The sequence below is a fragment of the Rhinopithecus roxellana genome, chromosome 15, assembly GCF_007565055.1.
Source record: "Rhinopithecus roxellana isolate Shanxi Qingling chromosome 15, ASM756505v1, whole genome shotgun sequence".
In the NCBI taxonomy this organism is placed as follows: domain Eukaryota; kingdom Metazoa; phylum Chordata; class Mammalia; order Primates; family Cercopithecidae; genus Rhinopithecus; species Rhinopithecus roxellana.
In genome coordinates, this window is record NC_044563.1 from 72,361,699 (window position 1) to 72,386,970 (window position 25,272).

Consider the following 25,272-nt stretch of genomic DNA (forward strand, 5'->3'; position numbering starts at 1 on the left):
CACACTGCCTCAGTTTCCCGCTCAGCTCCTGGGACTACTTTGTGGCAACCTTCCCTGCTCGGAATGAGGCACAGGCCGGGGTAATCCTCCAGCCTGGGTTGGGGTCTGCGGAACTCGCGGAGCGCTTTTTCCTGCCCGCAGGTGAAGATTCCCCGCGCGCCCTGGGCTCCCGCGCGGCCTCCGCCGTAGCCCTCGCTGCAGCGCTCCGGTGGCCGCTCAGGCCCCGCCTCCAGGAAAGCCACAGATTCCCGCGGTACAAAGGAGCCCGCGCGGCCGGCGCTCCAGGTCTCTCCCTGCAGCTGGAAAATGCTGCTCCCCTCTTCCTCCTTCAGGAAGGCCGCCCTGATTGGGCCGGGAATGCGGCACCCCCAAGCTTGGACCGGGTTGTTGGAGCCAGAGCCCAGGAGCGTTTACATGTCAGGGGTTACGGGTGGTTCCGACTTCGGAGAGTCCCCAAATTTCCCACCCTTCCTGGTCACCCTTCCTATCCCACCCCGGCGGAAGGGGAGGTTACGGCTCAGGATAGTTCTGGAGCCTTCTCTTCCCCCTCCACTCCCTGGGTGGCTCGTGGGGCATCACAGCTTACCTCACCCCTCCCTGCGTTCAGACCTGGAAGAGGCCGCAGGGTCCCGCCGTCCGCGCGCTGGCGGCGCCCCCGGGCGGCGGACCCCGCGCGCCCCGCCCGGGAGGACGGCGACCTCTCCGCCCCCTCGAATGCCCCGCCCCGCTGTCGCCGTCGGTCCCCACCCGGCCACCGGCACACAGGCGCGCAGACTTGGGCTGGAGCCGCTCTGGGTGTCGGCGACCCGGCTCCCGCGCACGCTCCGGCCGCTGCGCAGCCTCGACACCTGCGGGTCCGTGCGTCCCGCAGCTGGCACCTCTGACTCCGTCCGGGCCAGGGAGGACCATGATTTCCCTCCCGGGGCCCCTGGTGACCAACTTGCTGCGGTTTCTGTTCCTGGGGCTGAGTGCCCTCGGTGAGTGAAACCCGGACCTGGAGGGGACTTGGGGTGCGGGATGGGGTGAGTGCGACCCTGAGGGAGAACTTTGGCCACTGCTGCGGAACTGGGTCCCACGACTCGCCCTCCTCCCCTGACCTCCAAATCCCACTCCAGGGCATCACTGGCTGGCGCTGACTTCTCGCTTTGGCGGGGACAGCCCTCAGTTTGGGTGTGGGGGCGGATGGCTGGGGGAGGTAAGGGCATCTCTCGCAAGACCTGGATATCTCTGGCGTGAATTATCGGAACCATTGCTCACCGTGTCGACTCCCCACCCCCCACCCAGCGCAGCCGGATGAGCTGAGCCGCTAGATGAGACACTGGCTAAAGAGCTTAAGGACTTAACTCTAGCCCCCTCTCATCCCCGACCCCACATACAAGCTGATGAGGAAGATCCCCCGGGGAAATACCTCAGGTCCCCAGGCTTGACACACGCACTTTGTGTCAATTCCCCAGCGCAGATCCTCTCTCTCGCTCCCTCCTGCTTCCTGCCCTGGGAATCAAGGGAGGTGCCCCAAAAGGACGACCGTGAGGTCATTTGGGACACAGGAAATGGGGGAGGGGTTCAAACGCACAGAGAAATAGAATTTTGACCCCCTCCCCCTCTCCAGGCCCACCACCCCTATTGGTTCCCAGAGCCAAAGGGATGCGGGGAAATTGAGAGGAGGGTGGCCAAAGGTCAGGAAGGGAACCTCCTTGGAGCAAGTGTTTGGGAAGCGTTGGAGGCCTCCAGGGGCGCTGGCTTCAGCTGAAGCTGGGGTGGCTCAGAACTCCACCTGGGAGAGAAGGACCCGGCAGGACTAGGCCCTTTCAAGCTGCTTCACTTGCTATCCTTCAGCTTTCTTGCCATCCCCCTTCAAGGATCTCGAATGGGAGTGAAGGGTGGGTTTAGCTATATTGACTTGAACTCATTTCTCAGGTTGGAGGATGTTAGGACAAGTAAGGCCTGGAAAGCTGTAGAGTGAAATTCAGCCACAATGATGAGGACTGAGATGAGGATCACCAGTGTCCCCTTTTGCCTGTTCTGTGCTCCACAGTTGTTGGGGCATGCAATATTACAGTCCTTGGATAAAGTGGGTCTCAAGTACAGCCCCCCAGGCCACACCAAAGCCAGCAGTAGTCTTCTGTCCCTCCGGGCTTGGTGGGCCTGCTCCAGGATCCCTCAAACTTCTCATCCCGGCTTTCCCAACTTCAACTTCAGCTCTGTTCCTTCTGCACTCCACCCCAACTCTATCCCCCTTCCTTGTGGGGGGTGGGGGCTGGAGGAATCTCTGAAGTGAGGGAGGGCAGTTCAAGTTGGCTGCCTGAGTGTCCCAGGCTTCACCTGCTGCTCATCTGCAACCCTCTGTCCTACCCCAGCTTTGGGCCTCAGTTCGTCATACTGAAGACCTGGGCTCAAAAGTTCCTATCGGCCCCCCTGGGGGTTGCCCAGTTCCCGCCGGCCACTCGAGGGTTAAATGGCACTGGTGACCGCGGGGCAACGGGCAGGCGCCCGGCTCCGCTCTTCTGGGCTCTCCAGGAGGCTCTCCGCCTCAGCACGCTCCTCCGCGGCTCAGCGCTGCTGCCCCTGGGGCGTGAGAAGCCCGCGGGGGGAGTTTCTCAGAGAAAGACGGAGACTAAAAATAGTTGCCCTGGGGAGCGGGCCCATTTCGCTCTCCTTAGGCCCTTGCCGGCTCCCTCACGCTGGCCTCGGAGAGGGCTGTGGGCCGAAAGGGTCCCCTTCTTGGGCTGTCCCAGTGTCCTCTCAGACCCAACCAGCCTCCTTTTCTCTCCCAGTGGCTCCGTGGACCCTGGGACCGAAGAAAACGAACGAGTTGGGTGACTTCCGAGCCAGCAGACACCCAGGACAGAGAGCAGAAAAGTCTCAGGCCCTCTTCTGTTCCTAGTTTCTGACAGGGCGAAGGGCAAGGAGCATGTGCCCAGACCCCAGTGTGTCCGTTACTATCTCTTTTAACTCTCCTCTACCTTCTGGAAAGTGGAATTATAAACGTGGGACCTGGGGAGGTCGCTGGTGGTCCGCAAGGTGAAGGAAGCGCGTGCCTCTTTTGGGCCTCAGGCAGTTTCCTGGCGGAAACCGCTCTGGCCGCTCGGTGTGCGTTGTAGAAAGGCTGGGGAAGAGCCGGCAGCACCTGCAGGCTCCAGGCGTGCCCGGCCTCGGCGGAATAGCAGCGGGCCGGGGCCCCAGGGGGCGTCCAGCTCCTTGAGGCGGGGACTGTTTCCTCCCGTAGAGCCTCCGGTCTAGGGGCCCCCCCTTCATTGTCTTCTGCCTTATCACTGGGTACAAATTTCCTGCCCAGACCACAGAGATCCTCCAGGAAATGAGAAGGGGGATGCTGCGAAGGCCAAGTAACAGAGGTGGGGGTTCTGTAGGGCGCAGCCGGGAAGCGGTGGGGGTGGCTTGCATCCTGGCCGGATCGGCTCCCAGGCCTTAGAGGCCTTCAGCCTGGCTCTCCGAGGGTGAGGGTGGAGAGCGGGGCCTGGCTGCGGCCTCTTCCCGCGGCCTTGGCCGCCTGCTCGCCATGCAGAGGTGGCGTCTTCTGCTCCGAGGCAGAGGGCCGAGGCCTGGAAGGAGTAGGGCCCGGGACTAGAGCAGCCAGCATCCTCAGGCCTGGCCGTGTGCAAGCCCAGGGTTATTCCCCAAAGGGCTTACCAGTTGACTGCTCTGTTGCCTCCCCAAAGGGCAAAGGATGAGTATTTCAGGACACCGTGGTGCAAACAATAGCCCCCTCCTCGAAACCAACACCCCGGTCCACCCCGAGTGCCGGACACACTGAGGGGAGGCTTTATACTTGTCCGGAGACCGTCGTTCGCGCTGCCCTTAATTCCTTGCCACCCGAGAGTTCTCTGCCCAGATCGCCCGGACCCCAGAAGGGCTCCGAGGAGATTTCTGGGTTTCAACTCTCCGTTTTCCAAGGGAAGCCCGCCTCTGGGATTGCGTGGGAGGGCGAGGAGCATCGCATTCACCGGGTCAGGCTTGGGCGCTGGTCCGCTCCGCTCTCTCCACCTCCTGGCAAGTTCAGAAGGAGCCGCAGGGTTAACAGGTAACCAGGCAGCCTCCCGTCGGGAACTCGGGAGTGAGGGACCCTGGCGGCCCTGAGCAGCATCGCTACTCTCCCTTGGCTCTCGCTCAGGAAAACTAGGGAAGCAAGTGGGCTACGTGGAAGGTACAACAGAAACAGTCGATCTGCCCTTTCTCCTGATATCTTCCCCTCCTCGCTGGAAATCTGCCCCCTTTCTTTGATGCTCCGAAATCTACGCCTCTGGATACGAATAAATGCATAGAAATGTGTCCCCATCCCCGCTACAACCGCAGAGGCTGGAGGTGGAGAGAAGAAGTCGTGATGAAGTGGGAAGCAGGACACTGAACCAGTGGTCCCTGGGTACCCCTTGAGGCCTCCAGGGGCCGGACCCCGCAAAGTTCCTCTTTCCTGTTAGAGCGACTTTCCTCACTCTGTCGTGGAGCCGCGTCGGGCAGGGTCCGCGTGCGGAGCTGGGAGCCGGTCCTGGGCACTCACGCCTCGCTCTTGTCTCCAGCGCCCCCCTCGCGGGCCGAGCTGCAGCTGCACTTGCCCGCCAACCAGTTGCAGGCGGTGGAGGGAGGGGAAGTGGTGCTTCCAGCGTGGTACACCTTGCACGCGGAGGTGTCTTCAGCCCAGCCAGGGGAGGTGCCCTTTGTGATGTGGTTCTTCAAAGATAAAGAAAAGGAGGATCAGGTGAGGGAGGAACGCCTCTCAACCAGCGGCAAGTTGCGCCCAGCGGGGGTTGTAAGCAAAGAGCTGGTAGGGGTGGGAGGGGTAGAGAGGGAATGGAGGCCGGGGAATGGCGGCCGGGAATGGGGGCTGGGGACTGGGGGCCGCGGAAGGAGTTTCAGGGAAGAGCAGAAGTCTTCACCGGTTCAGTTTTTGTTCTGATATGGGAGACTTCCCAAACAATTATCTTTTGCCGACTTTCCCTAAAAATCCAGCACACAAAATACTGTGAAAGTGGAAAGGCATTTTACTTGGTTATGGGGGTGGAGAGGAGGAGGGAAAAAATGGACGTTGAGGACTGGGAAACTCTTAGGGGAAGTAACACGCACGACTTGTAAAAGCATATTTCTGGCCTGGCGCGGTGGCTCACACCTGTAATCCCAGCACTTTGGGAGGCCGAGGTGGGCACATCACTTGAGGCCAAGAGTTGGAGAGCAGCCTGGCCAACATGGTGAAACCCCGTCTCTGCTAAAAATACAAAAATTTGTCGGACATGGTGGCACCTGCCTGTAATCCCAGCTACTTGGGAGGCTGAGGCAGGAGAATCACTTGAATCCACAGGCAGAGGTTGCAGTGAACCAAAATCCATCCACTGCACTTCAGCCTGGGCGACAGAGTGAGATTCTGTCTGAAAAAAAAAAAGAGCATATTTCTGCTTTCACATTCTCTGCTTTGAATACTGTCGAGTCACAGGCCACTTCTCTTTCCAAATGATTCTCATCTGTCACCTTGCCCCCCTTTATATCACCTCAAGAACCAAGAGACCATCTCCTCTCACAGTCTCCCACCCATCTGTCTTGACACCAGGTTTACATCCAAATACAGGTTTACCCAGAAGAGAACGAAACAATGTTCAGAACTCCTGAAAACTGTGTTCAAGGAAGTCATTTGGATTTTTTTGAGACAGGGGTCTCATTCTGTTGCCCAGGCTGGAGTGCAATGGTGCAGTCTTGGCTTACTACAGCCTTTACCTCTCCTGCTCAAGTAATCCTTCCACCTCAGCCCCCTGAGTAACTGGGACTACAAGCACACGTCACCATGCTAGGCTAATTTTTGTATTTTTTGTAGAGACTGTTTCACCGTATTGCCCAGGCTGGTCTTGAACTCTTGGACTCAAGCAATCCACCTGCCTCGGCCTCCCAAAGTGCTCACAGGCATGAGCCAATGTGCCCAGCCTCATTTGATACTTTTAAAATATATTTTTAATATTTTTTTCCTCAAAGATGCCTCCCCTCGTTGTGTAAGTTTCAGGTCTTACAAACCTGGATCCACCCCAGCAGTCCGAGTTGCATGCATACATACCTCCTATTTACATTGTCCCTCCTCCCACTATTATGTCACCTTTCTAAACACCGCAATTGGGAGATGAGACAATGCATGGGAACCAAGAACTGTTCTGGTGAAGAGGATCCGGGGCAGTGAGAGGGGCTAGGGACAAAAGGTGAATGGGGAGCTGGTTCAGGTTAGAAGAATGGGTGCATGTGAGGGGCATGTGGAGAATGCCAGTTGGGGGAGGGAGATTGGCTGAGCCTGTAGGCACAGTATACACATGTAGTAATGGTAGGGATGTATTATGCCCCACACCAGGTGTTGTCCTACATCAATGGGGTCACAACAAGCAAACCTGGAGTATCCTTGGTCTACTCCATGCCCTCCCGTAACCTGTCCCTGCGACTGGAGGGTCTCCAGGAGAAAGACTCTGGCCCCTACAGCTGTTCCGTGAATGTGCAAGACAAAAAAGGCAACCCTAGCGGCCATAGCATCAAAACCTTAGAACTCAATGTGCTGGGTGAGTGAGAAGCACAGACTTCCGGACCCCTCCCCACCCGCACTGGGAGGTCTGGTGAGTCTCTCTCCTAAAGGGCAAGCGTTGGAGGAGGGACAAATGAAGTGACAGAAGGGTGCAGGGCAGAGGGAGAGGATCTGTGGGTCTCCTGGTTGTGGTTTTAATCTGTCTCCCCCTGCCCAGTTCCTCCAGCTCCTCCATCCTGCCGTCTCCAGGGGGTGCCCCGTGTGGGGGCCAACGTGACCCTGAGTTGCCAGTCTCCAAGGAGTAAGCCCGCTGTCCAATACCAGTGGGATCGGCAGCTTCCATCCTTCCAGACTTTCTTTGCACCAGTGTTAGGTGAGGACACTTCTGGAAACAGCCGAGACTGTGGCTGGGGAAGGGGAAAGATGGGAGGTACCACAGGGACTGGGGTGAAAAGGGGAACCAATGCTGACAAGCACCGGGGAGGAGGAGGAGGATGTGGGGAGGATGGGGGCAGAGAAAGATGCCCTGCCAGGGCAGGTATTGTGTTAGGTGCGTTCACTGTGTATACTGTCAAGAAAGGGGCTCTATAGCTGGAGTCTCTGTGTTCAAATTCCAGCTCTTCTAGTGACTAGCAGTGTGACTCGGTGCCTTCATTCCCAAATTTGTAAAATGCGGATTTTACACGCATCAGCTTGAACTCATTAGTGTGACTTGAACACACCAGTTATAAAAAAATATTTTAGGGATAACGGAAACATTTTTAATATGAAGTATTCGATGATTTTAGATAGTTATTTTATTAATTTCCTAGGCATGGCAATGCTATTGTGGTTATATGGGACAGCATACTTCTTTTTTGGAGATTTATGCTGAAGTGTTTACTTTAAAATGTCTAAGTAAAAGAAAGAAATCAAATAAATATGGCAAAAAGTTAGCAACTGTTGGATCTAGGTTGTGGAAATGTGGATTTTCATTTTGCCTCTGTTTCTACTTTTCACATGACCATTTTTATAACAGTAGCTTTTTCTTTTTAAAAAATAATCTTTATTACCTCACAAGTTTGTTGGGAAATTGTGGTAAGTGCATACACATAAAGAATCTAGAGTAGTCTTTGGCACAGAGTAAGAAGCCAATAAACATTCACTGTTATAATGATTAGTTCATACTGTCCTTTCAACACCATTAGGTAGGTCATATTGTCCCCATTTTGCAGATGAAGAGATGGAGACCCTCCGATATCAACTACCTTGCTTAAAGTCAGTCACATGGCCTGTTCTGGAACCCATGTTTACCAGTTCCTACCCCAGTGTTCTTTCTCTCTCATCACGCTGTCTTGCCGGAATAAAAGTAAAATGGTGCTTTGGTTGCTCTTTGCATCACTTTCTCTGCGGCCTCCTGTCAGATATCCACTGGGGGCTCTGACTGAGGAGTGGGAATGGAGGTTATTGCACTAGCCAGTCTGCAGCTAGGAGCCGAGCCCAGCTGTCACACCTCTCCCCCAATCAGGGAATAGACAAGCCATGACTCCCAGAGGGTCAAAGGGGACATTCCAGAGGAGGGAAAATATATATATATATATATTTTTTTTAATGGGAAAGAGGGTCCCTGGACTGATGGCTAAATTGTGTCCACAGATGTCATCCGTGGGTCTTTAAGTCTCACGAACCTTTCCTCTTCCATGGCTGGAGTCTATGTCTGCAAGGCCCACAATGAGGTGGGCACTGCCCAGTGTAATGTGACCCTGGAAGTGAGCACAGGTCAGTGAGGGGTAAGTGTGGTTAAGAAGAGTGGTCAGTGGTGGGGGAGGGGTTGCAAGTGGGGAGGAGGCCTGTCTGCTGAGGCCTCTCATTGTAACAGGGCATGGAGCTTGCCCTGATCAAATGTTTGTACAAATGGTTGGTCACTGACTGGTCATTTCCTGCTCAACAGCCACCCCTCTCCTTGAGAGGGAAAAAGAGGGAATGTGTATGGTGGCAGATGGGGTAGGGGGAGTGGGACTGGAGAGGGGTGGGAACCCCTCAGCTGGGTGTCCCCCTCTAACACGACACCTTTTCCAGGGCCTGGAGCTGCGGTGGTTGCTGGAGCTGTTGTGGGTACCCTGGTTGGACTGGGGTTGCTGGCTGGGCTGGTCCTTTTGTACCACCGCCGGGGCAAGGCCCTGGAGGAGCCAGCCAATGATATCAAGTAAGTGTCCCTGGTCTCTGCTGCAGTGGGGGCTCTCCCTGCTCTCCTTACAGAGTCTAGGAATTCAGGCCCCTCCCATCTATTGGAATGGGGTCAGTGGCTGAAACATCATTCCTATGGGCAGACTTTAAGGGAGAGGGAAAGGAGTATTGAAGTGTGCAGGGAGAGGTGGCATATAAGACCAAGCATGTAGAAACTCTCTCCTTCCCCCTCCCACTTCTGACCTCTTGTTATTTCTTTGATGACTAGGGAGGATGCCATTGCTCCCCGGACCCTGCCCTGGCCCAAGAGCTCAGACACAATCTCCAAGAATGGGACCCTTTCCTCTGTCACCTCCGCACGAGCCCTCCGGCCACCCCACGGCCCTCCCAGGCCTGGTGCATTGACCCCCACACCCAGTCTCTCCAGCCAGGCCCTGCCCTCACCAAGACTGCCCACAACAGATGGGGCCAACCCTCAACCAATATCTCCCATCCCTGGTGGGGTTTCTTCCTCTGGCTTGAGCCGCATGGGTGCTGTGCCTGTGATGGTGCCCGCCCAGAGTCAAGCTGGCTCTCTGGTGTGATGACCCCGCCACTCATTGGCTAAAGGATTTGGAGTCTCTCCTTCCTGTAGAGGTCACCTCTAGCACAGAGGCCTGAGTAATGGGAGAGTAATCACACTCCAGACCCTTAGTACTCTGCCCCCACCTCTCTTTACTGTGGGAAAACTGTCTCAGTAAGACCTAAGTGTCCAGGAGATAGAAGAAGAGGAAGTGGATCTGGAAGTGGGAGGAGCTTCCACCCACCCCTGACTCCTCCCTGTGAAGCCAGCTGCTGAAATTAACTACTCACCAAGAGTGAGTGGCAGAGACTTCCAGTCACTGAGTCCCAGGCCCTCTTGATCTGTATCCCACCCCTATCTAACACCACCCTTTGCTCCCACTCCAGCTCCCTGTATTGATATAACCTGTCAGGCTGGCTTGGTTAGGTTTTACTGGGGTAGAGGATAGGGAATGTATTTTTAAAACTAACATGAAATATGTGTTGTTTTCATTTGCAAATTTCAATAAAGACACGTAATGTATGTATGGGATAAGAAACAAGTTGCCTTTTCAAACTAAGAATTCTAGAAATTAAGCTTCAGGAGCATGCAAAGTGGACCCCTTCCCAAGCTGTGTACCCAGGAGGGCTTCTCCCCACAGGCTCAGAGCAGCTCTTCTAGTTTAGAAGGGTCCTTGTTTGTCACGTGGAGAAGAGGAGGAGACTCTGAGCTACTCTGAACAGCAGAGGGATGGAGCTGGTAGCTTTCTGCTGGAGCTTGAGTGCTCCCAGCTAGGGGGTGCGTGTACCTCATCTGCTTCCTCTTCAGGGACAGGGGAGAGGAAGCTCAGGAGGGCTCCTCTCCCACACCACAGAATTCTTAACAAAAACACTTCTTGCCCATCTGGAAGAGATCTCTGTTGTTAGTGAGGGAGAGCTCGGCATAGTATGCGGTGCAGGTCTGTGTCCAAATTCTGCCATGTTTTTTCCTACCAAGGGTGGGGTCTCCTTTAGGTCTCAGTTTCTCTGCCCCTAAAATGGAGTGGCTGTGGAAATGGAGAGGTGCTCATTTCTACAGAGACTCCTACCTCAGTAAGTGGTGAAATGAAAACGGGTGTGGACAGAAAGGGTCTGCGGCCTGGGGCTCACACTGATAGTGAGGCTCCGAGGTGGGGACCCCACTTGCCAGCTCTGGGGTATCAGGACACCTTCCAAAGTCAGCTTTCCTCCCTGAGCTCCAGTGCTGAGCCCGTCTCTGCAGAAGGCCCACACCAAGCCCAGCCCTTTTCCCAAGGCCTGACAGCTTCAGACTTTGGGGAGAAGAGGAAGGAAGGAGGGAGCAGGGATAGAGAGATTGCAGAATTTGGGCTGGAGGAGAGGAGGGAGGCCCACTTTTTTTTGTTTGTTTGTTTTGTTTTTTAACCTGCGGGGCCGGCCTCTCCCCTGTTTGCTCTGAGATACCAGTCTCGCTCCTGCCCAGCCCGGGCGGCTACCCTTGGGTGCTCCCTTCCCTCCCCGACACCCAGACCGACCTTGATCGCCCACCTGGCAGGAGCAGGACAGGACGGATGGACGCGGCCATGGCCGAGCTCCCGGGGCCCTTTCTCTGCGGGGCCCTGCTAGGCTTCCTGTGCCTGAGTGGTGAGGAGGGGCCAGGCGGGACCACGGCGAGAACTGGGGGGCATAGGCCTGGCTTCCCGGGCTCCTTGGGACCCACTCTGTCCCCACCCGGCCAAATGAGGCCGCCGTGGGCCTCAGGGGCCCTAAGGCGCCTGGGGTGAGGCCGGGGAGGGGGTGTCGAAGGCCCGGAGTGGGGAGGAAAGAGGCCCCCAGGCCGGCGGGCGAGTTCGGCCTCTCCGCGGCACAGGCCTGAACCACCCCACCGAAGGGTTAGTGTTTTCCTTTCTCTGCTGAACACACACACCGCCTTACCTGGCCCGGTTCCGGCTCTTTTACCCACAGAGACCCGGCCCCTCCCGGAAACCTCAGGTTTTGGGAAGGGAGGGGTTGGATTGAGAGGAGAGCGTTGTGCTCTGGGGAGGGAGCCCCCAGCTTCCAATGTAGATGCCCCGGGGTGGGCCCGACCCTCCAGATCACTGGAATTTGGGTTCCTACCTCCCTCTGGTCCCGGCCCCAGGGCTGGCCGTGGAGGTTAAGGTACCCACGGAGCCGCTGAGCACGCCCCTGGGGAAGACAGCCGAGCTGACCTGCACCTACAGCACGTCGGTGGGAGACAGCTTCGCCCTGGAGTGGAGCTTTGTGCAGCCTGGGAAGCCCATCTCTGAGTCCCATCCAGTGAGCTATGAGCAACTGCATGAAGCTGGGTTGGCCTGGAGGGACAGGAGCCCAGGAAGAGGGCATGGGGTCGGGAGGGGGCGTTTGGGGATCAGTATACTTGGATGAAAAGGTAAGTGGGCTCTCCCAAGATCTTTTCAGAGCGGCAGTCTGCCTGACCCTTTATCTTCCTTTCCTCTCCCATAGATCCTATTTCCAACTCCCCTGCCTTAGTGTATCCATTGACACTAAGGTGTTGTGACTGATACTAAGATAATATGCTGCCTCCCTGTTGGGGGGCGGGGAGAGAGACCAATGGATCAGGTTCATTTAGCACTTAAAAGGGGGTGGTGTTTGGGAACAGAGAGACCTTTGAGGTTCCAGCTACAGGGTGTCAGCTCCCTGGCTGATGTAAGTCAGGGGCCTTTTATACCCACTTTGATGAGGAAGGACTGTAGAGTTGATGCCAGGCAGAAAAAGGCACATATGTGTGTCTTCTGCCTCTCCCCAGATCCTGTACTTCACCAATGGCCAACTATATCCAACTGGTTCTAAGTCAAAGCGGGTCAGCCTGCTTCAGAACCCCCCCACAGCGGGGGTGGCCACACTGAAACTGACTGACGTCCACCCATCAGATACGGGAACCTACCTCTGCCAAGTCAACAACCCACCAGATTTCTACACCAATGGGTTGGGGCTAATCAACCTTACTGTGCTGGGTAAGCCAGGCTGGGGATCCACGAGCCACATACTCTTTCACACACTTGGGGGGTTTGCACTGGTCCTGCTGAATCTCTGGTTTCTGACTTTTGGCCCAAGCACACAACTGCACTGGGGGCCCCAAGCGAAAATACTCTCTCTTTCAGTCTTCTAATCCAGATGGTCATACTCCAATTCTACCCTCCACTGAGAGCATCTCCTCCATCAGAGCCTAATAACAGAGTGTGGGAGAGAAAGCCCTTCCCATACATGGGGATCTGAGTCTGCTCCCAGAAGCTCCATCATGGGGGAGCCTTTCACTGGTAGTTGGATTCTGTCCCTCCCAAGGTCAGTGGCAGAGAAGGGGAGTGGCCATCAAAGGAACAACGGCCGATATTACTGAGCAGCAACTTTGTGCTCAGAGCTTCTGTCTCACCCCAAACTAGAGCCTGTTCAGAGATGAGCAACCACAAAAACTATCAGAGGCTGGCAGTGTTTAGATGGAAAAGAGAAGGCCTAGGATGGGTATATGACTGCTGGATTCAACTATCTGAAGGGCTGTCATGTGGAGGAGAGATTTTAATTTCTCTTTGTGGGCCCAAAGGGCAGGAACTGAAACCAATGGGTGGATATTATGTTAACACACATTTTGGCTCAACATGAGGAAGAGTTTTCTCTAACAATCAGAATTTCCAATAGTGGAAATCTCTCAGTTCCTGGGGATGCAGTGGTGTGTGGACACAGGAGGACCACTGTTTGATAGGGGTATTGAAGTAGAGAATGTAGCACCTAATGAAGTTGGGAGTGGGGTTGGAAGATTGCTGAGGAACTCTCTGTTTTTTGCAGTTCCCCCCAGTAATCCCTTATGCAGTCAGAGTGGACGGACCTCTGTGGGAGGCTCTACTGCACTGAGATGCAGCTCTTCCGAGGGGGCTCCTAAGCCAGTGTACAACTGGGTGCGTCTTGGATCTTTTCCTACACCTTCTCCTGGCAGCATGGTTCAAGGTAAGGGCCCAGGGCATCAGGAAGAGGGGACAGGAGACCTGGGCAAATCTGCCTCTTCCTTGGCTTCCTGTATTATTCCCTCCTGCCTGTCTTCCTGCACAGTGTGTGGCTGGGTGATCCTGGGAGTATTTCTCAAGCTGAATATATTACTGATATCCTGGAAGAAAGTAGAGGGCAGGGAGCATTCTGTTGATGCCCACCCATCTGCCTTGGGGAGATTTCTTTTAGGTTTCCTAAGGGTCATGGATCACTTCCAAACTTCCTAGAGAGGAAACTGAGGCCGAGTAGCACGGACTGTCTTGACTCTTTTAACCAGTTTCTTTGGAGGAGCCTGTTTCTCAGCTTCCTCTTCCTGGATTCAGTTGTTCTCTCCAGCCCCAGCAAACTCCTTTATCAATCCAGAAATGAATGACCCACCCCCAGATCACCTCCTGGTATGTGCTTTGCCTTCTCAGGCAAAGGTAAACAGTTTAGAAAAGCATTTGTGTCCGCTTAGAGCCACCCTACAGGATGCAGTTTCTAGCAATAAGCCTTTTACCCCAAACCAGGAACCTGACATCAGCTAGTAAGCACCCCACCCTGACTTCATTGCCAGTTTCTGAATCCTTCATGAGTGTACAGTCCTCCTCCTCCCAAAAAGGCAGCTATGTAGGGTGGAAAGAACAGGTAAGTTGTAGCAGCTTTGGAATTCCTCTCTGGGTCTCCTCAGATACACTACTTCCTTTTTCTGAACTGGTTTCCCCACCAATAAAAAAAAATGAGTTCCTCCCTGACAGGATTGTTGTAAGGATGACATGAAATGTGCTGTCCTCATAGAGGTGCTCACTGAGTTGAATGGGCCATGGAACACTTCCTCTTCATCCTCTAGATGAGGTGTCTGGCCAGCTCATTCTCACCAACCTCTCCCTGACCTCCTCGGGCACCTACCGCTGTGTGGCCACCAACCAGATGGGCAGTGCATCCTGTGAGCTGACCCTCTCTGTGACCGGTAGGGATGCTGGGTGGAGGCCCGGCCAGCAGCCTTGTGTTGGGGAAACTGTTGGCTGGTGGGCCGAGGAAAGCCTGCAACTCTGAAGGTCCTGTATCTCCTTAGAACCCTCCCAAGGCCGAGTGGCCGGAGCTCTGATTGGGGTGCTCCTGGTCATGCTGCTGCTGTCAGTTGCTGCGTTCTGTCTGATCAGGTTCCACAAAGAGAGGGGGAAGAAGCCCAAGGAGACATATGGGGGTAGTGACCTTCGGTGAGCAGGAGGGCTGGGGGATGGTGCAAGGAGGGAGGAAGGGGCTTGGGTTAAAAGCAGGTGCCTGCAGTCCTCAAACTCCAACATCGTTCAGTGTGTTTAGGGGTAGGAGGTGTTGTTCGGCCCTGGGATTTGCTGGTGGCAGCAGTATAACCTGTGTATTTGAGGGTGCAGGCAAGCAGCACAGGGTGGAGTGGCTGGTAAAAGCTGTGGCAGGGAAGCTTAGTTTGCAGGACTGCCCTGCCCCTCCTCATATTTAACCAAGTTTACTTTTCTGTTCTGAACTACCTGGGAGTAGTAGTGGCTTGTAGATGCTGGGAGCTGAATTTGTCCTGAGCAGTCAGCTGAGTTCAGTTCTTCTGTGGAGGAAATCAGGAAAGGGGAGGAGAAGCTGCCTCTGTCATCCACTTTAGCTGCCAGTCAGGGTCTAGGATAGAGATCAGAGCAATATTTCTCCAGGTGGAGTCCTCAGATTACCTGGACAGAAATCACCGGGAACTAGTTGCACATTCAGATTCAGGCCACTCCTAGCCTTCCTAGAGCTGTGTGTTAGGGAGAGACGAGGCCCAGAAACTTCATTTTAACCAAAGTTCCGCAGATTATTCTCAAGCACAGTGAAATTTAAAAGTCCCCAGGTTAGAGGATGGCCCTCCTCTGCAGGAGGCTTCTACTCTTCACTAAGAACTTGCCTATACCCATCAGGGAGGATGCCATCGCTCCTGGGATCTCTGAGCACACTTCTATGAGGGCTGATTCTAGCAAGGGGTTCCTGGAAAGACCCTCGTCTGCCAGCACCGTGACAACCACCAAGTCCAAGCTCCCTATGATTGTGTGACTTCTCCCGATCCCTGGGAGGGCGGTGAGGGGGAATATCAATAATTAAAGTCTATGGGTACCATACTGTCTTCTTCTTTCTGCTGGTATGGCGAATTCCCCCAGGCGGCTCAAAGAGTATTAACAGTAAGAGAAGGAATGGGCTTGAAGTCCGAGAAAAGGTAGGCAGGAAGTTTGGTTGGGTCAAAGGGGTAGGTTTCAACCTAGGTGCCTCTCCACTTCACCCCACCAGCTCCCGATTTTTGGTTTGGCCCAAGGAGACTTGTAAAAGTTCCACGCGGAGGCCTTGTGCACCCAAACTCCCTCCCCCGGCACCCTCTGAACACTTGGACATTCCTCTTTATTGTTCACATTCCAACCCAGCACAGTCACATGCACACACGGAGATTAAAAACCTTTCGGCCACAGCCCCAGGAGCCCGGCGGGGCGGGGGGGGGGGGGGGGGGCGGGGGGGGACACGGGACGGGGCCGACAGGGGCGGGGCGGGGCCGTGGAAGACTCCTCCTACCGAGCCTCCCAGGCGCTCGGCGTTTGCATAAACAAGAGAGCTGGAGAGGCTGCCCTCAACAGTGCGCTGGGGAAAGGGGAGGGAACGTGACAGGCAGGTGTGGGATAGGGACTTCTCTTCCGGTCAGAGCAAGGGGCGTCCGAAACCATAAAAACACTTTCCCTTCATCTCACCCCAGATCCAAAGTCCTGAGGCTAGGCTGGGGCGGGAGTGGCACGGAGATGTAGGGCGCCCCTTTTAGCTGCGCACAGAACGAAAGAACTTGTTTTTTCTTTAAGTGAGTGTACTTGGGTGACGCTTAGGGCGCCCTCCGCAGTGCGCGCAGGAAAGCGCACTGAGGCTGCGGAGGCAGAGCTGCATGCTGGGTGCGGGGAGAGGTGGGCGAGAAGCAAAAGAAGGAAGATCTGGGAACGCATGGTTTAGGGTGGGGTGGAGTGGAAGGGCAAATGGGGACCATACTAGACTGCAGAACTAACTAAAAGGGCACGGACTCAGCGACTCCGCGACGGAGCCTGCCTGGGTGAGGGAGTCTCTGGGACGCAGGGGGCTCCTGTAGCTGGCAGGTTGCTGGGCAGGAGGGGGTCACAAACACGGCAGGGAAGTCTCGTCGCTGCGAAGGGAACGCGGCATCCATCTCTCCTCGAGAACTGAGGAGAGAAAAGGTCTGAGAACCTGCCCTCTCCCGCCACTTCCTCTTCCGCCTCCTTTCCCCCTTTCAGTACCAGGATTCTTTGGGCCGGGAGTGCCAGGGGGCCTCAGTCACCCAGAACCCCCCACCCCGAGTCAAAGCGCTGAAATGAGCCCCGCGGCAGGTACGTGTGCAAGCCGCGTTGTATTTCTGCCCCTCGGCCGGGCTTGTGCAGCCAAATGGGGTTTTGCATATGTATGTCCCCGTCGCAGCCTCAGGGGTCTGGATGTATCAGAAAACCTGCAGGGGCAGGGTGCATTTTCCCCGGCTGGGAGGGCTGAGGACGGGCAGGGGAAAGGGCTTGGGATTCGATCCTTTTCTCCTACTCATGTGTCCCACCCCGCCGCCTAGGGGCCGTGTTCATTACCTTTGAAAATGCTCAGTTCTTCTTCGGTCCAGGGCGGGGCAGAAAGGAGGATACAGAGGGAGAAACAGGTGAGCTCCTGGAATCCGCCCAACCCTCAGCCTCTAACCACCCACCCACCTCCCATCTCGGATTTCTATCCCCCAACCCTTGGCTCCCTCCACGCCTCCTGCACCCCCAGCCCGCCCTTATTCTCCCCCTGCTCCTTCTGGGGAGGGCTGGGAAGGGCAGCTGTCAGCCTGCCGGCGCGCCGCCCGCCTCACCTGGCCTAGTCTCCGCTGGGGCCGCCGCCCGCGCCTCCCCGGGCCACCCCAGCTCCGCCAGGCCCCCCAGGGCCCGGGCCCTTCCGGCCGCGCTCTCCACTCTTTATCTTCTTCCGAGCCATGTGGCCCCGAAAACTCGCCTGGATTTTGGCGGCGGCCGCGTTGGCGCCGGGATCGTCCAGCGGGATGTCTAGAATGTCGTCGTCCGGCTTGGAGCAGGCGTTCTCCTGGGGGCGGAGCAGGAGGGTTCTTGTGGGGTCACTGTGTCTTGATCCGCGGGAGTGGGGTAGGAAGAGCCCTGAGGGACTGGGACTATGGCGATACGGGGGTGGGAGGTGCAGAGAGGGGTGTCGAGCCTGGAGCAGGGCTATGGCAGGGACACGCACTGGGGCATGGGCAGCGACAGGCGAAGAAGGTTCAGAGCCAGGTGGACAGTTGTGTCTTAATTCAGGAAAGAGAAGTGCAGGCAGGACTGGGTGCGGAAGAGCCAGGCCCATCACCAGCACCGAGTTAGGGGTCTGCAGAGCTGATTGGAGAGTGGTTTGGAGGAGCAAGGAAAACAGCGGCAGGCACTCCTGGAGTGGCCGCCTGTCCCCCTGCTCTCAGAGGGTAACTCCAGCTCAGAAGGACCCAGTCTGAGTCCAGGGTTTTCCATGGAGAGGGTGGAGAAGCCTCAGTCCGCCAGCCCTCTCCCCAGTAGAAATGCAGGAATCTCACAGCTGGAATTAGGGAGAAGTTGGGGATACTAGTCAGTGAGTCAGCCTCCCCCGACCTAAGACTAGAGGCCCAGAGATTGTTTTCCTATTGACTCTTGATTTTCCACTGCCCAAGGATGAACTCAGACACAGGAGATAGGAGATGATTTGGATGAAGTGATAGAGAAAAGTCTTCACTCCAAGAAAAAAAAAAAAAAAAAAAAAAAAAAAAAAAAAAAAAAAAAAAAGAAAAGAAAAGGAAAGGAAAAGACCAGCAGGAGCAAGAAGCCCTTCCCAGGGTGTGCTTCTGACGAAGAAAGGAATTATGGTGATAACTACCACTTAAGCACTTATCTTGTTCCAGGTGCAATAACAGTGTTTTACAGGCATTATTTTATTTAGTCCCTCAAAATAAAGCTATTACGTACCTTTTTATGATTACCCCTAATAAAACTAATGATTAGACTGTTTAAAAACCTACCTGGGTCATACAGACAGTTACCAGTGGACCCAAGATTCAAACCTTTGTATTTCAGAGTCCAGAATATATTTTTACCCCTACTTTTTAGGACAAGCAAATGCAGCCCAGTCAACCAACCAAGGTCTACCATTTGCTATAGGTGTGTGGTCTTCGGCAAGTTATCTCATCTTTTCCTATCTCAGCTCCTTCCTCTAAAATATCAGGATAATATTATCCACCTCTATGGGTTGTGGGGAAGAATAAACAGCATGATATCCATAAAGTCTCTTGCACAACCTAGCTGCTCAATAAATGGTAGCTCTTATGACTGTCTTAAAGATAACATTAAGTTAATGTGAAATAGTTGTTTTTGCAGGCCAAAAGTGGTCATATAATAACAATTTCATATGGTTCAACCTACTAATAATTAGGCCCACCTCTATGCTTCAAACTAGGTTTCTGTTTCTCTGAGAGCCTGCCCTGGCTGAAAGTAGAAGGGGTTGGGGGATTGATGGTATAGATTGCAGAAGAAAGGCTACGGAATGGAGAGCAATTCAGCCTCTGAGCCCCTTTGTTGCTTAACATTACTTGCAGTATTAGCGTGGGTCAGGATGGGGATGGTTACTATGAAGTTGGAAGGACATTTCTCCTTTGATCTGGCTCTCTGGCTTCTAGGAATTTGCCTCCTTCTTCTTCTTCTTCTTCTTTTTTTTTTTTTCATGAAGTCTTCCACTGCTTTGACTATCTTTTTCTTCTAGGACACGAGATGACCAAGGTTTCACATAATAATGGTAATTCAGTTCTGCACATTTGCTCTCCCTGCCATATCCATCCAGTTCATAGAAGTGGACAGGATATGAGCAAGGCTTCAGTGATCACTGTCCTAGCCAGATTCTGCCCCAGGGGCACAAGATTGAACTCCAGATGCCCAAGCCCCGGCTTAAAAATGGCTCCCCTCGCCATGTTTCCCCAGGTTAGCCTCATTTCCTGGGCTTCACATTCTTCCATTTGTGCTCAAGATGCCCACAGTCGATTTAAACACAGGTAAAAGGAGTTACATTTTGGTAGAAGAGCCAAAAAAACCAAAAGTTACAAAAAGGCAGGTATGGTTGTGGAGGGCCCAACACAGGCCTAGAGTGCTCAGATAAGACTCCTTTGGAATGTTTTATTCTTAGAGCTCAAGTCTTTCTTGAGATATCCTCAGGGAACAGTAAGGGTTCTTCTCAAAAGAGGGTGACAACCATAAAAAAGCATTCCTGACCTACCTCTCCTCCTTGGCCTTGCAGCTGTGGAGGAGTGGGAAGGTTGAGTGGAGGAAGGGATATCTGCCTCCAACCACGCTAGACCCGACCTGCTGTCACCACCCGCCCCAGCTGGATCCAGAATGGAAACCTGGAATAGCAGGCAAAGCCACCCCCGACACTCCATGTTCCTCCCCAGAACCAGCTCCCTCTCCTTCAGCTGAATTTTCAGGACAGAGCTGCCAGGTTGCCAGTCCACAGGTGGAAGAGGAAGGGAATTAAAAGGACCTGGGAAGAGGTTCATTGGTCATGGTGTCTGGCTGGTGCCTTTCAAAGCTATGGTTGTTGGTGTGTGCCTGAGAGTTCCATAGGAACTAGGGACTTCTGGGAGGGAGGAGGAGATGGAAGGGGCCCTGGTCACCAAAGCAGGAGCCAAGGCTTCTAGTCCCAACTGGGCACATTTCTGAGAGTCTCATTTTCTTCAGCCACAACTAATGAATAAAGTCTCCTTCAGCTCCCAAATCCGAATAGCTTTAAGGATTTCCCCTGCTTGCTGCTTGTTGTATGTCAGGCCCTGTACTAAGTGCTTTGCACATATTACCTCATTTAATCCCCATTTTGAGAAGTCAGGTAACAGCCTCTGAGACATTTTGTAACTTTCCTAAGGTCACTCAGTTGACAAATAGTGAAGTGATGGATTCAGTAGCCTCTGCTGCTAGCCATTGCCTCAGGGCAGGTAATTATTTCTATGAATTCAGCAGGGCCAAGCCAACTAGACTAAGCAAAAGAAATGAGTAGGATCAAAAAAAAAAAATGTTTCTCTCATGTGCTTTTTCATGCGCAGTGAATGCAGGGAAAGTCATATATATATGGCTATGTAAATCAGCAACTGCAATATTTGAATCAACAGGAATAAAAAACCATTCCTCTGTCTCTTAAAAAAAATAGGCAGATCTGTTTTCTTCTTCCTCATTTCTATTTGAGCCTCTGTACCAAGGAGAAATAAGAATAAGGCAGGACTAGATTCTTCCCAAACACCAGGTGATGCGGTCAGTGAGGAGAGCTCCAGAATCAAAGAGGAAGAGGGACCTGCCTCTAGCCCCCAAGAGGTATGCTGTTCTTCCTACACATCTCAGCTCCCTCCCAGCACTGAGTCCTGCCCTCCACAGAAAAGGGAAGAAAATGCCCCCCCCCAAGCCCTGCCCTTCCCCAACCCTCCATCCATCACCCTTTCTTCTTCTTCCTGTCCTCCTGCACAGTCTGATATTGGTGCTCTCTCTTGCTCAGCCCTAAGCCCTGCAGATCTCTAGGACAGGGCATGACTTGGGAAGGCTCCTTTGTACAGGGTGCACTGGAGGAGGTGCCCCAGGCCCTGGGCCATGGAGATAATTGTGTATCTGCTTCTTCTTTACCTTTTGGGTGGGTAGCCTTTCCTTTTTTAAGGGACACTGACTCGAACCATGTCTACTAATCCTTCAGTATGGTTCACTGGGCACTCAAGAGCAATAGTTCTAGGAAGGGACCCCCACATCCTACTCTAATTACTACTGCAGACACAGAGGAGACCAATTCCATTCCTTCCCTGGCCTCTTGGATTCTTTGTTTACTCACCTCTTTCCAGTGACCATGTCTCCCACTTCCCCTTTCCCAGCAACACTCCCCTCTCATCCTCACCTCTCCCCTCCCCCCAGCTCATTTCCCAGCACCCACCATCCATTTATCTTCTCTACTTTACACAACACTGCTGGGAGGAGGGGCTCTTCCTCAGTGGAGCCCAGGAACCTCCATGAGGAGCCCATTTCTCCCTTCACAACCAAAAAATTGCTTCCTGTAGAATAACAAGCAGAGGGAAAAGGCTGGAAGGAGATATGTTATTGGGGTGTTCTTCAGGGGGTGGGACGGTAGGTGACTGACATATTTCTTTTTCATACTTTTCTCTAGTTTCTACGTTTTCTGTTATGAGCAGATTACTTTTATAATCAGTAAATGTTTAGAGGAGAGGTTAAAGCACAGCTCTTCGAAGACAGGGCCATGTTTGAATCCTGCCTCCACACTTAGGAGTCATGCTTCCTTGGAAAAATCTAACTTTCTAAACCTCAGTTGGCATATCTGTGAAATAATACCTACCTCACAGCGTTGTTGCGATGATTAAATATAAAGTGCTGACTACAGGGCAGGCATTCACAAACTGGCAACTATTATTGAAACTAATAGGAGTTAAAATCGCAGCAACCACCACTTGCCCCTAAGTTTTCTCTGCCTCTTTGTACCCAGACATGGGAAAGTCTCATTTATTATAGTACTGGGCTATCCTTTCCTTCCAAAGCTCACTTTTTTTCCCTTTACTGTGCCAGAAGGTGGCAAAGTCAGTAACCTCGTGTATTATTAGCTGGTTGGCTGAATGACTGAAAATACAAGGACTTTGGAATAGTCTTTCTCCGAGTGCAGAGGCAAAAAAGAAATACGCAAACAAATAAATTTCATATACGTATGATCACTGTACTCTTCCAGTGAGGCAGGAGCCAGGGCCTGTGCCAGGCGCTTTCATACCGAGTCACCTTAACAGCAACCCTCTCGGGCGCTGGGCACTCGCAGTACCCCGGTTTCCGCGTGGGCGCTGACAAATTGCAGACACTTCCTTCCCTCGCCAGCAGGGCTCTCTCGCGGTCACTTCACCCAGCCCCTTCCGAGCGAGAAGGCCTTGGGGGCCGGGACAACCCCTCCCTAGAACCACCCTGACTAGGCTCTTTGCAGCAAGCATCACTAACCAATATGGACCAGCCTGCGCTGCACAGGGAGCTTAGGCGATCGTTGGAGGGTCATGAGAATCAGCCTGTCCGCCCACCGACGGCGGCAGGGGATGGGGAACGGGTTGGGGGCCAAATGACAGGAGAAAGGAGTCGCCGCAGTGTCTCCAGGCGATGGTTTCCGGCGTCCCACTGGGGAGGAAGTTCCGCCTGTCACCCAACCTGCAGTTCCCCTGTTGCAGAGCCCTGCCGAGCTCCCAGTCCAGCCTAGGCTGCCTGGCGGATGGGCGCTCAGACGCCCCCGCGAGTTGAGGAGCATTTTTCCTACGGCTTGCAAGTCGGGCGGGCGCCTTCCACCATCCACCACCCACGTCACGGCAAGGACCCCTTTTCTTTTCGCTCCTAGGTCTTCCGCATCCACTTCCATTCCTCACTCGCCCTTCAGGGCTTTCTCAGGCGCCTCTCGCAGCAGACCCCGCCAAGTGCCCCTCCCCCGGGCCCTCTAACTTACGGTGCAGCAGTCCATGCTGGTGTCTGGGGTCCTCGGCGGGGACGAAGGCTGGCGCAGGGCGGGGGTGGGGTCTGTGTGGTGCCGGGTGGGGGCTCTGGGGCAGTCGGCCGCCAGCCGACCCGCGCCGAACCTGCAGCTCAGCTCTCGGGTCCGGTCTCCCGCGCTCGGCTCCGCTCGCGAATGTAACCTGAGCCCCGCGGCCGGGAAGCCAATCAGGAGCAGCCTCCGGCAGGGTGGGCGGGGAGAAGTGGAGGGAGGACCACGCCCTCTCGCGGCTGTCTCCGCCGCGCTCCCGCTCCTGCCCCAGCCCCTCCGCCTACACGCTTGTATCCAAGCCTCCTACACACTTCATCCTCCCGGGCGCAATCCCCTGGCGTGCTAGGCGGCAGACTGCCAGGCAGATGTACGCCGGAGTAGGCAGAAGGAGGACCCCGACGCCCCGAGCACAAACACCCACATCTGGGTACAGCACCCCCTCCCGCTTATAGAAAACCACGCACCCCTCACCCACCCCTCCACACTTCCACAACCTAGCAGGAGTCCCAAATATGGCTCCCTCTAACTTCACTCCCCCTCAGTCCGCAAAGAAAGGCTCCCTAAGACGTGCGGTAAAAAGGTCTCATCATCACTCCTGCTACAGACGGAGAAACCTGTTGGTACAACCTGACGATGGGCATGCGTCCACACAAAGGCTCACAAGCCCCACATGTCCACATATGATTTTCCCAGGCCTTCTTCCAACATACAGACACTGCAGACACAACCTGCAAAAATAACTACGCAGCCCTTCAGTTTCAGGTGAATGTGAACACCCTGTTGTGGGCGCCCGCGCGCTCACGCACACACACGGTCACCCAACTCAAGCTGTCAGCATGACATATCTATTATTGATCTGTCTATATGAGCTGCAGCAAACAAAATCATATATGCACAACACCTATTTTTTATGCATTTATATATGGGAACCGACTTGGAAGAAGTATCCTCCTCCCTTTCATACCAGACTCGGCCTAACCTTTTGATCTACTGCCTCAGAATAAGACAAAAGCTGGCCATACTCGCCCTTGCTCCTGGGAAGAAGAAAAATACCCTAAACCCAAGTATAGAGAATTCGAAGTAATTGGCTCTTGGGTCCAAGATGAGGCAGGATGTGGGCTTCGTGAGAGGCTGGGAAGGGGAGCTATGGAAAGAGCATCTGGGAGGGACAGCCTGCCACTGTTGTGGTCGTCAGCCTCCCCCAACTCGGCAGGGTACAAGAGCTGGCAGTGTGGCTTGTTATGTGGGTAGGGTAGGCCTTCTCTGAGAAAACTAGAAAGTCTTTCTCAGCTAAGGTCCCAGAGAAGGGAAGGAGGAAAGGATGGCTGCTGCTGGGAGCAAAGGTGGGAAATGCCCTGTGGCTTCGGGTGGGACAGCAGATCCTGAGACAGGTCTACTGTGCATCCCCAGCCCCTGGCCATGACCAGGAACCACATGGCAGTGACATGCTTCCTTCCCACCTAGATGTTTGGGCCCGAGGCTCTGCTTGCCAAGGGAAAAATGTGTGGGAGGGAAATGCCTGTGTCCATTCAGGGTGGGGATAAGTTTAGCCAGCTTGCGGTCCCAGGCTGAGCTGGATGCTGGCCGGGATTCCAGGGCTTGGGGTGTAGGGGTGTCTCTCCCAGCATGTTTGGGACCCACCCACTTTTGTAATGAAAAATCTGTTCCCCAATCTGTCTCTGGCACATCCTCCATCTCCCCACCTCCACCAAATGGCCAGATGTCCTGGGAACTCAGGCCCTTGTCTAAATGATGGGCACATCTGTGACCTTCGGTTGTACCAATTCCTGCTGGACTTCAACTCCAGAATCCAGAGAGGAGAGGAAAGGGGGAAATTAGGGGACAGAGTGGATACCAGGCCTAGACTCTGTGCTTTTCTCTTCCCAAATTAGAGCTGAGGAATTCGGGATTTGGTGAGTTTGCAGTAGTCTCCCAAGTTGCTAGGCAACATCCCTCTGCAGACTGCACTGCCTCTGGGCCCTTCCTCCTGCTGGTCAGAACTGAAGGGGGGGTATCTTTACAACACTCCCCCCCCCACCAACTCCCACACAGGCAACACAGCCCTTCCCTCTTCCTGAAGGACACCTTTGTGTGGGGTGAGGCTGTCTCTGAACACTGGAGGGCCCATAGGAGAACAAATACGGCAACTGTCAGTTCCATCCGCAAAGCAACCATTTCAGCAACAGCCCACTCAGGGCGCCTACGCAGAACTGGCCACAGTGCTGGCCCTGGGGGATGGGAAGGCTCTGAGGTGAAGAAAAGACAGAGAGGAAGGCAGAGCCTGAGATGAGAAGACAGTTACTCACAAACTCGAATACCAGTGGCAGGAGCAGCAACACATATGGCCTCATAGAAATTACACACACACACAGACCCACAGATGCAGACACACACACTGCCCACACACCCAGAGACACACACCCTGCACGCGTTGTCACCCACTGACATCCAAAGACATGCTCAGCGTGGGCCCCTTAACCACTGTGGGGCCGGGGCATCCACTA

At 54.2% G+C, this 25,272-nt stretch overlaps 3 protein-coding genes across 4 annotated transcripts; 2 read left to right on the forward strand and 1 right to left on the reverse strand.

The window, feature by feature from the left end:
- Positions 1–739: 739 nt before the first annotated feature.
- ESAM (endothelial cell adhesion molecule) lies at positions 740–9,765 on the forward strand. The gene is made up of 7 exons (XM_010384626.2): positions 740–977; positions 4,533–4,711; positions 6,335–6,536; positions 6,717–6,872; positions 8,135–8,257; positions 8,558–8,684; positions 8,934–9,765. The coding sequence occupies exons 1-7, from the start codon at positions 908–910 to the stop codon at positions 9,247–9,249; spliced, it is 1,173 nt and encodes a 390-aa protein (XP_010382928.1). The 5' UTR covers positions 740–907; the 3' UTR covers positions 9,250–9,765.
- A 562-nt stretch (positions 9,766–10,327) lies between these two features.
- Positions 10,328–15,321, forward strand: VSIG2 (V-set and immunoglobulin domain containing 2). Its single transcript, XM_010384625.2, has 7 exons — positions 10,328–10,846; positions 11,343–11,500; positions 11,991–12,198; positions 13,025–13,183; positions 14,052–14,171; positions 14,277–14,421; positions 15,124–15,321. Exons 1-7 carry the CDS (start codon positions 10,774–10,776, stop codon positions 15,254–15,256), a joined length of 996 nt encoding a protein of 331 aa, XP_010382927.2. The 5' UTR covers positions 10,328–10,773; the 3' UTR covers positions 15,257–15,321.
- A 255-nt stretch (positions 15,322–15,576) lies between these two features.
- Positions 15,577–22,921, reverse strand: NRGN (neurogranin). 2 transcript variants are annotated; one of them, XM_030918152.1, is made up of 4 exons: positions 22,733–22,921; positions 17,079–17,305; positions 16,819–16,836; positions 15,577–16,410 (listed from the first exon to the last, which is right to left on the reverse strand). In XM_030918152.1, exons 1-2 carry the CDS (start codon positions 22,745–22,747, stop codon positions 17,084–17,086), a joined length of 237 nt encoding a protein of 78 aa, XP_030774012.1. In that variant the 5' UTR covers positions 22,748–22,921; the 3' UTR covers positions 15,577–16,410; positions 16,819–16,836; positions 17,079–17,083. The 2 variants fall into 2 exon arrangements, with proteins under 2 accessions (XP_030774012.1, XP_030774011.1); XM_030918151.1 differs by having other exon boundaries at positions 16,819–16,839; positions 22,733–22,916.
- Between the last annotated feature and the right edge of the window lie 2,351 nt (positions 22,922–25,272).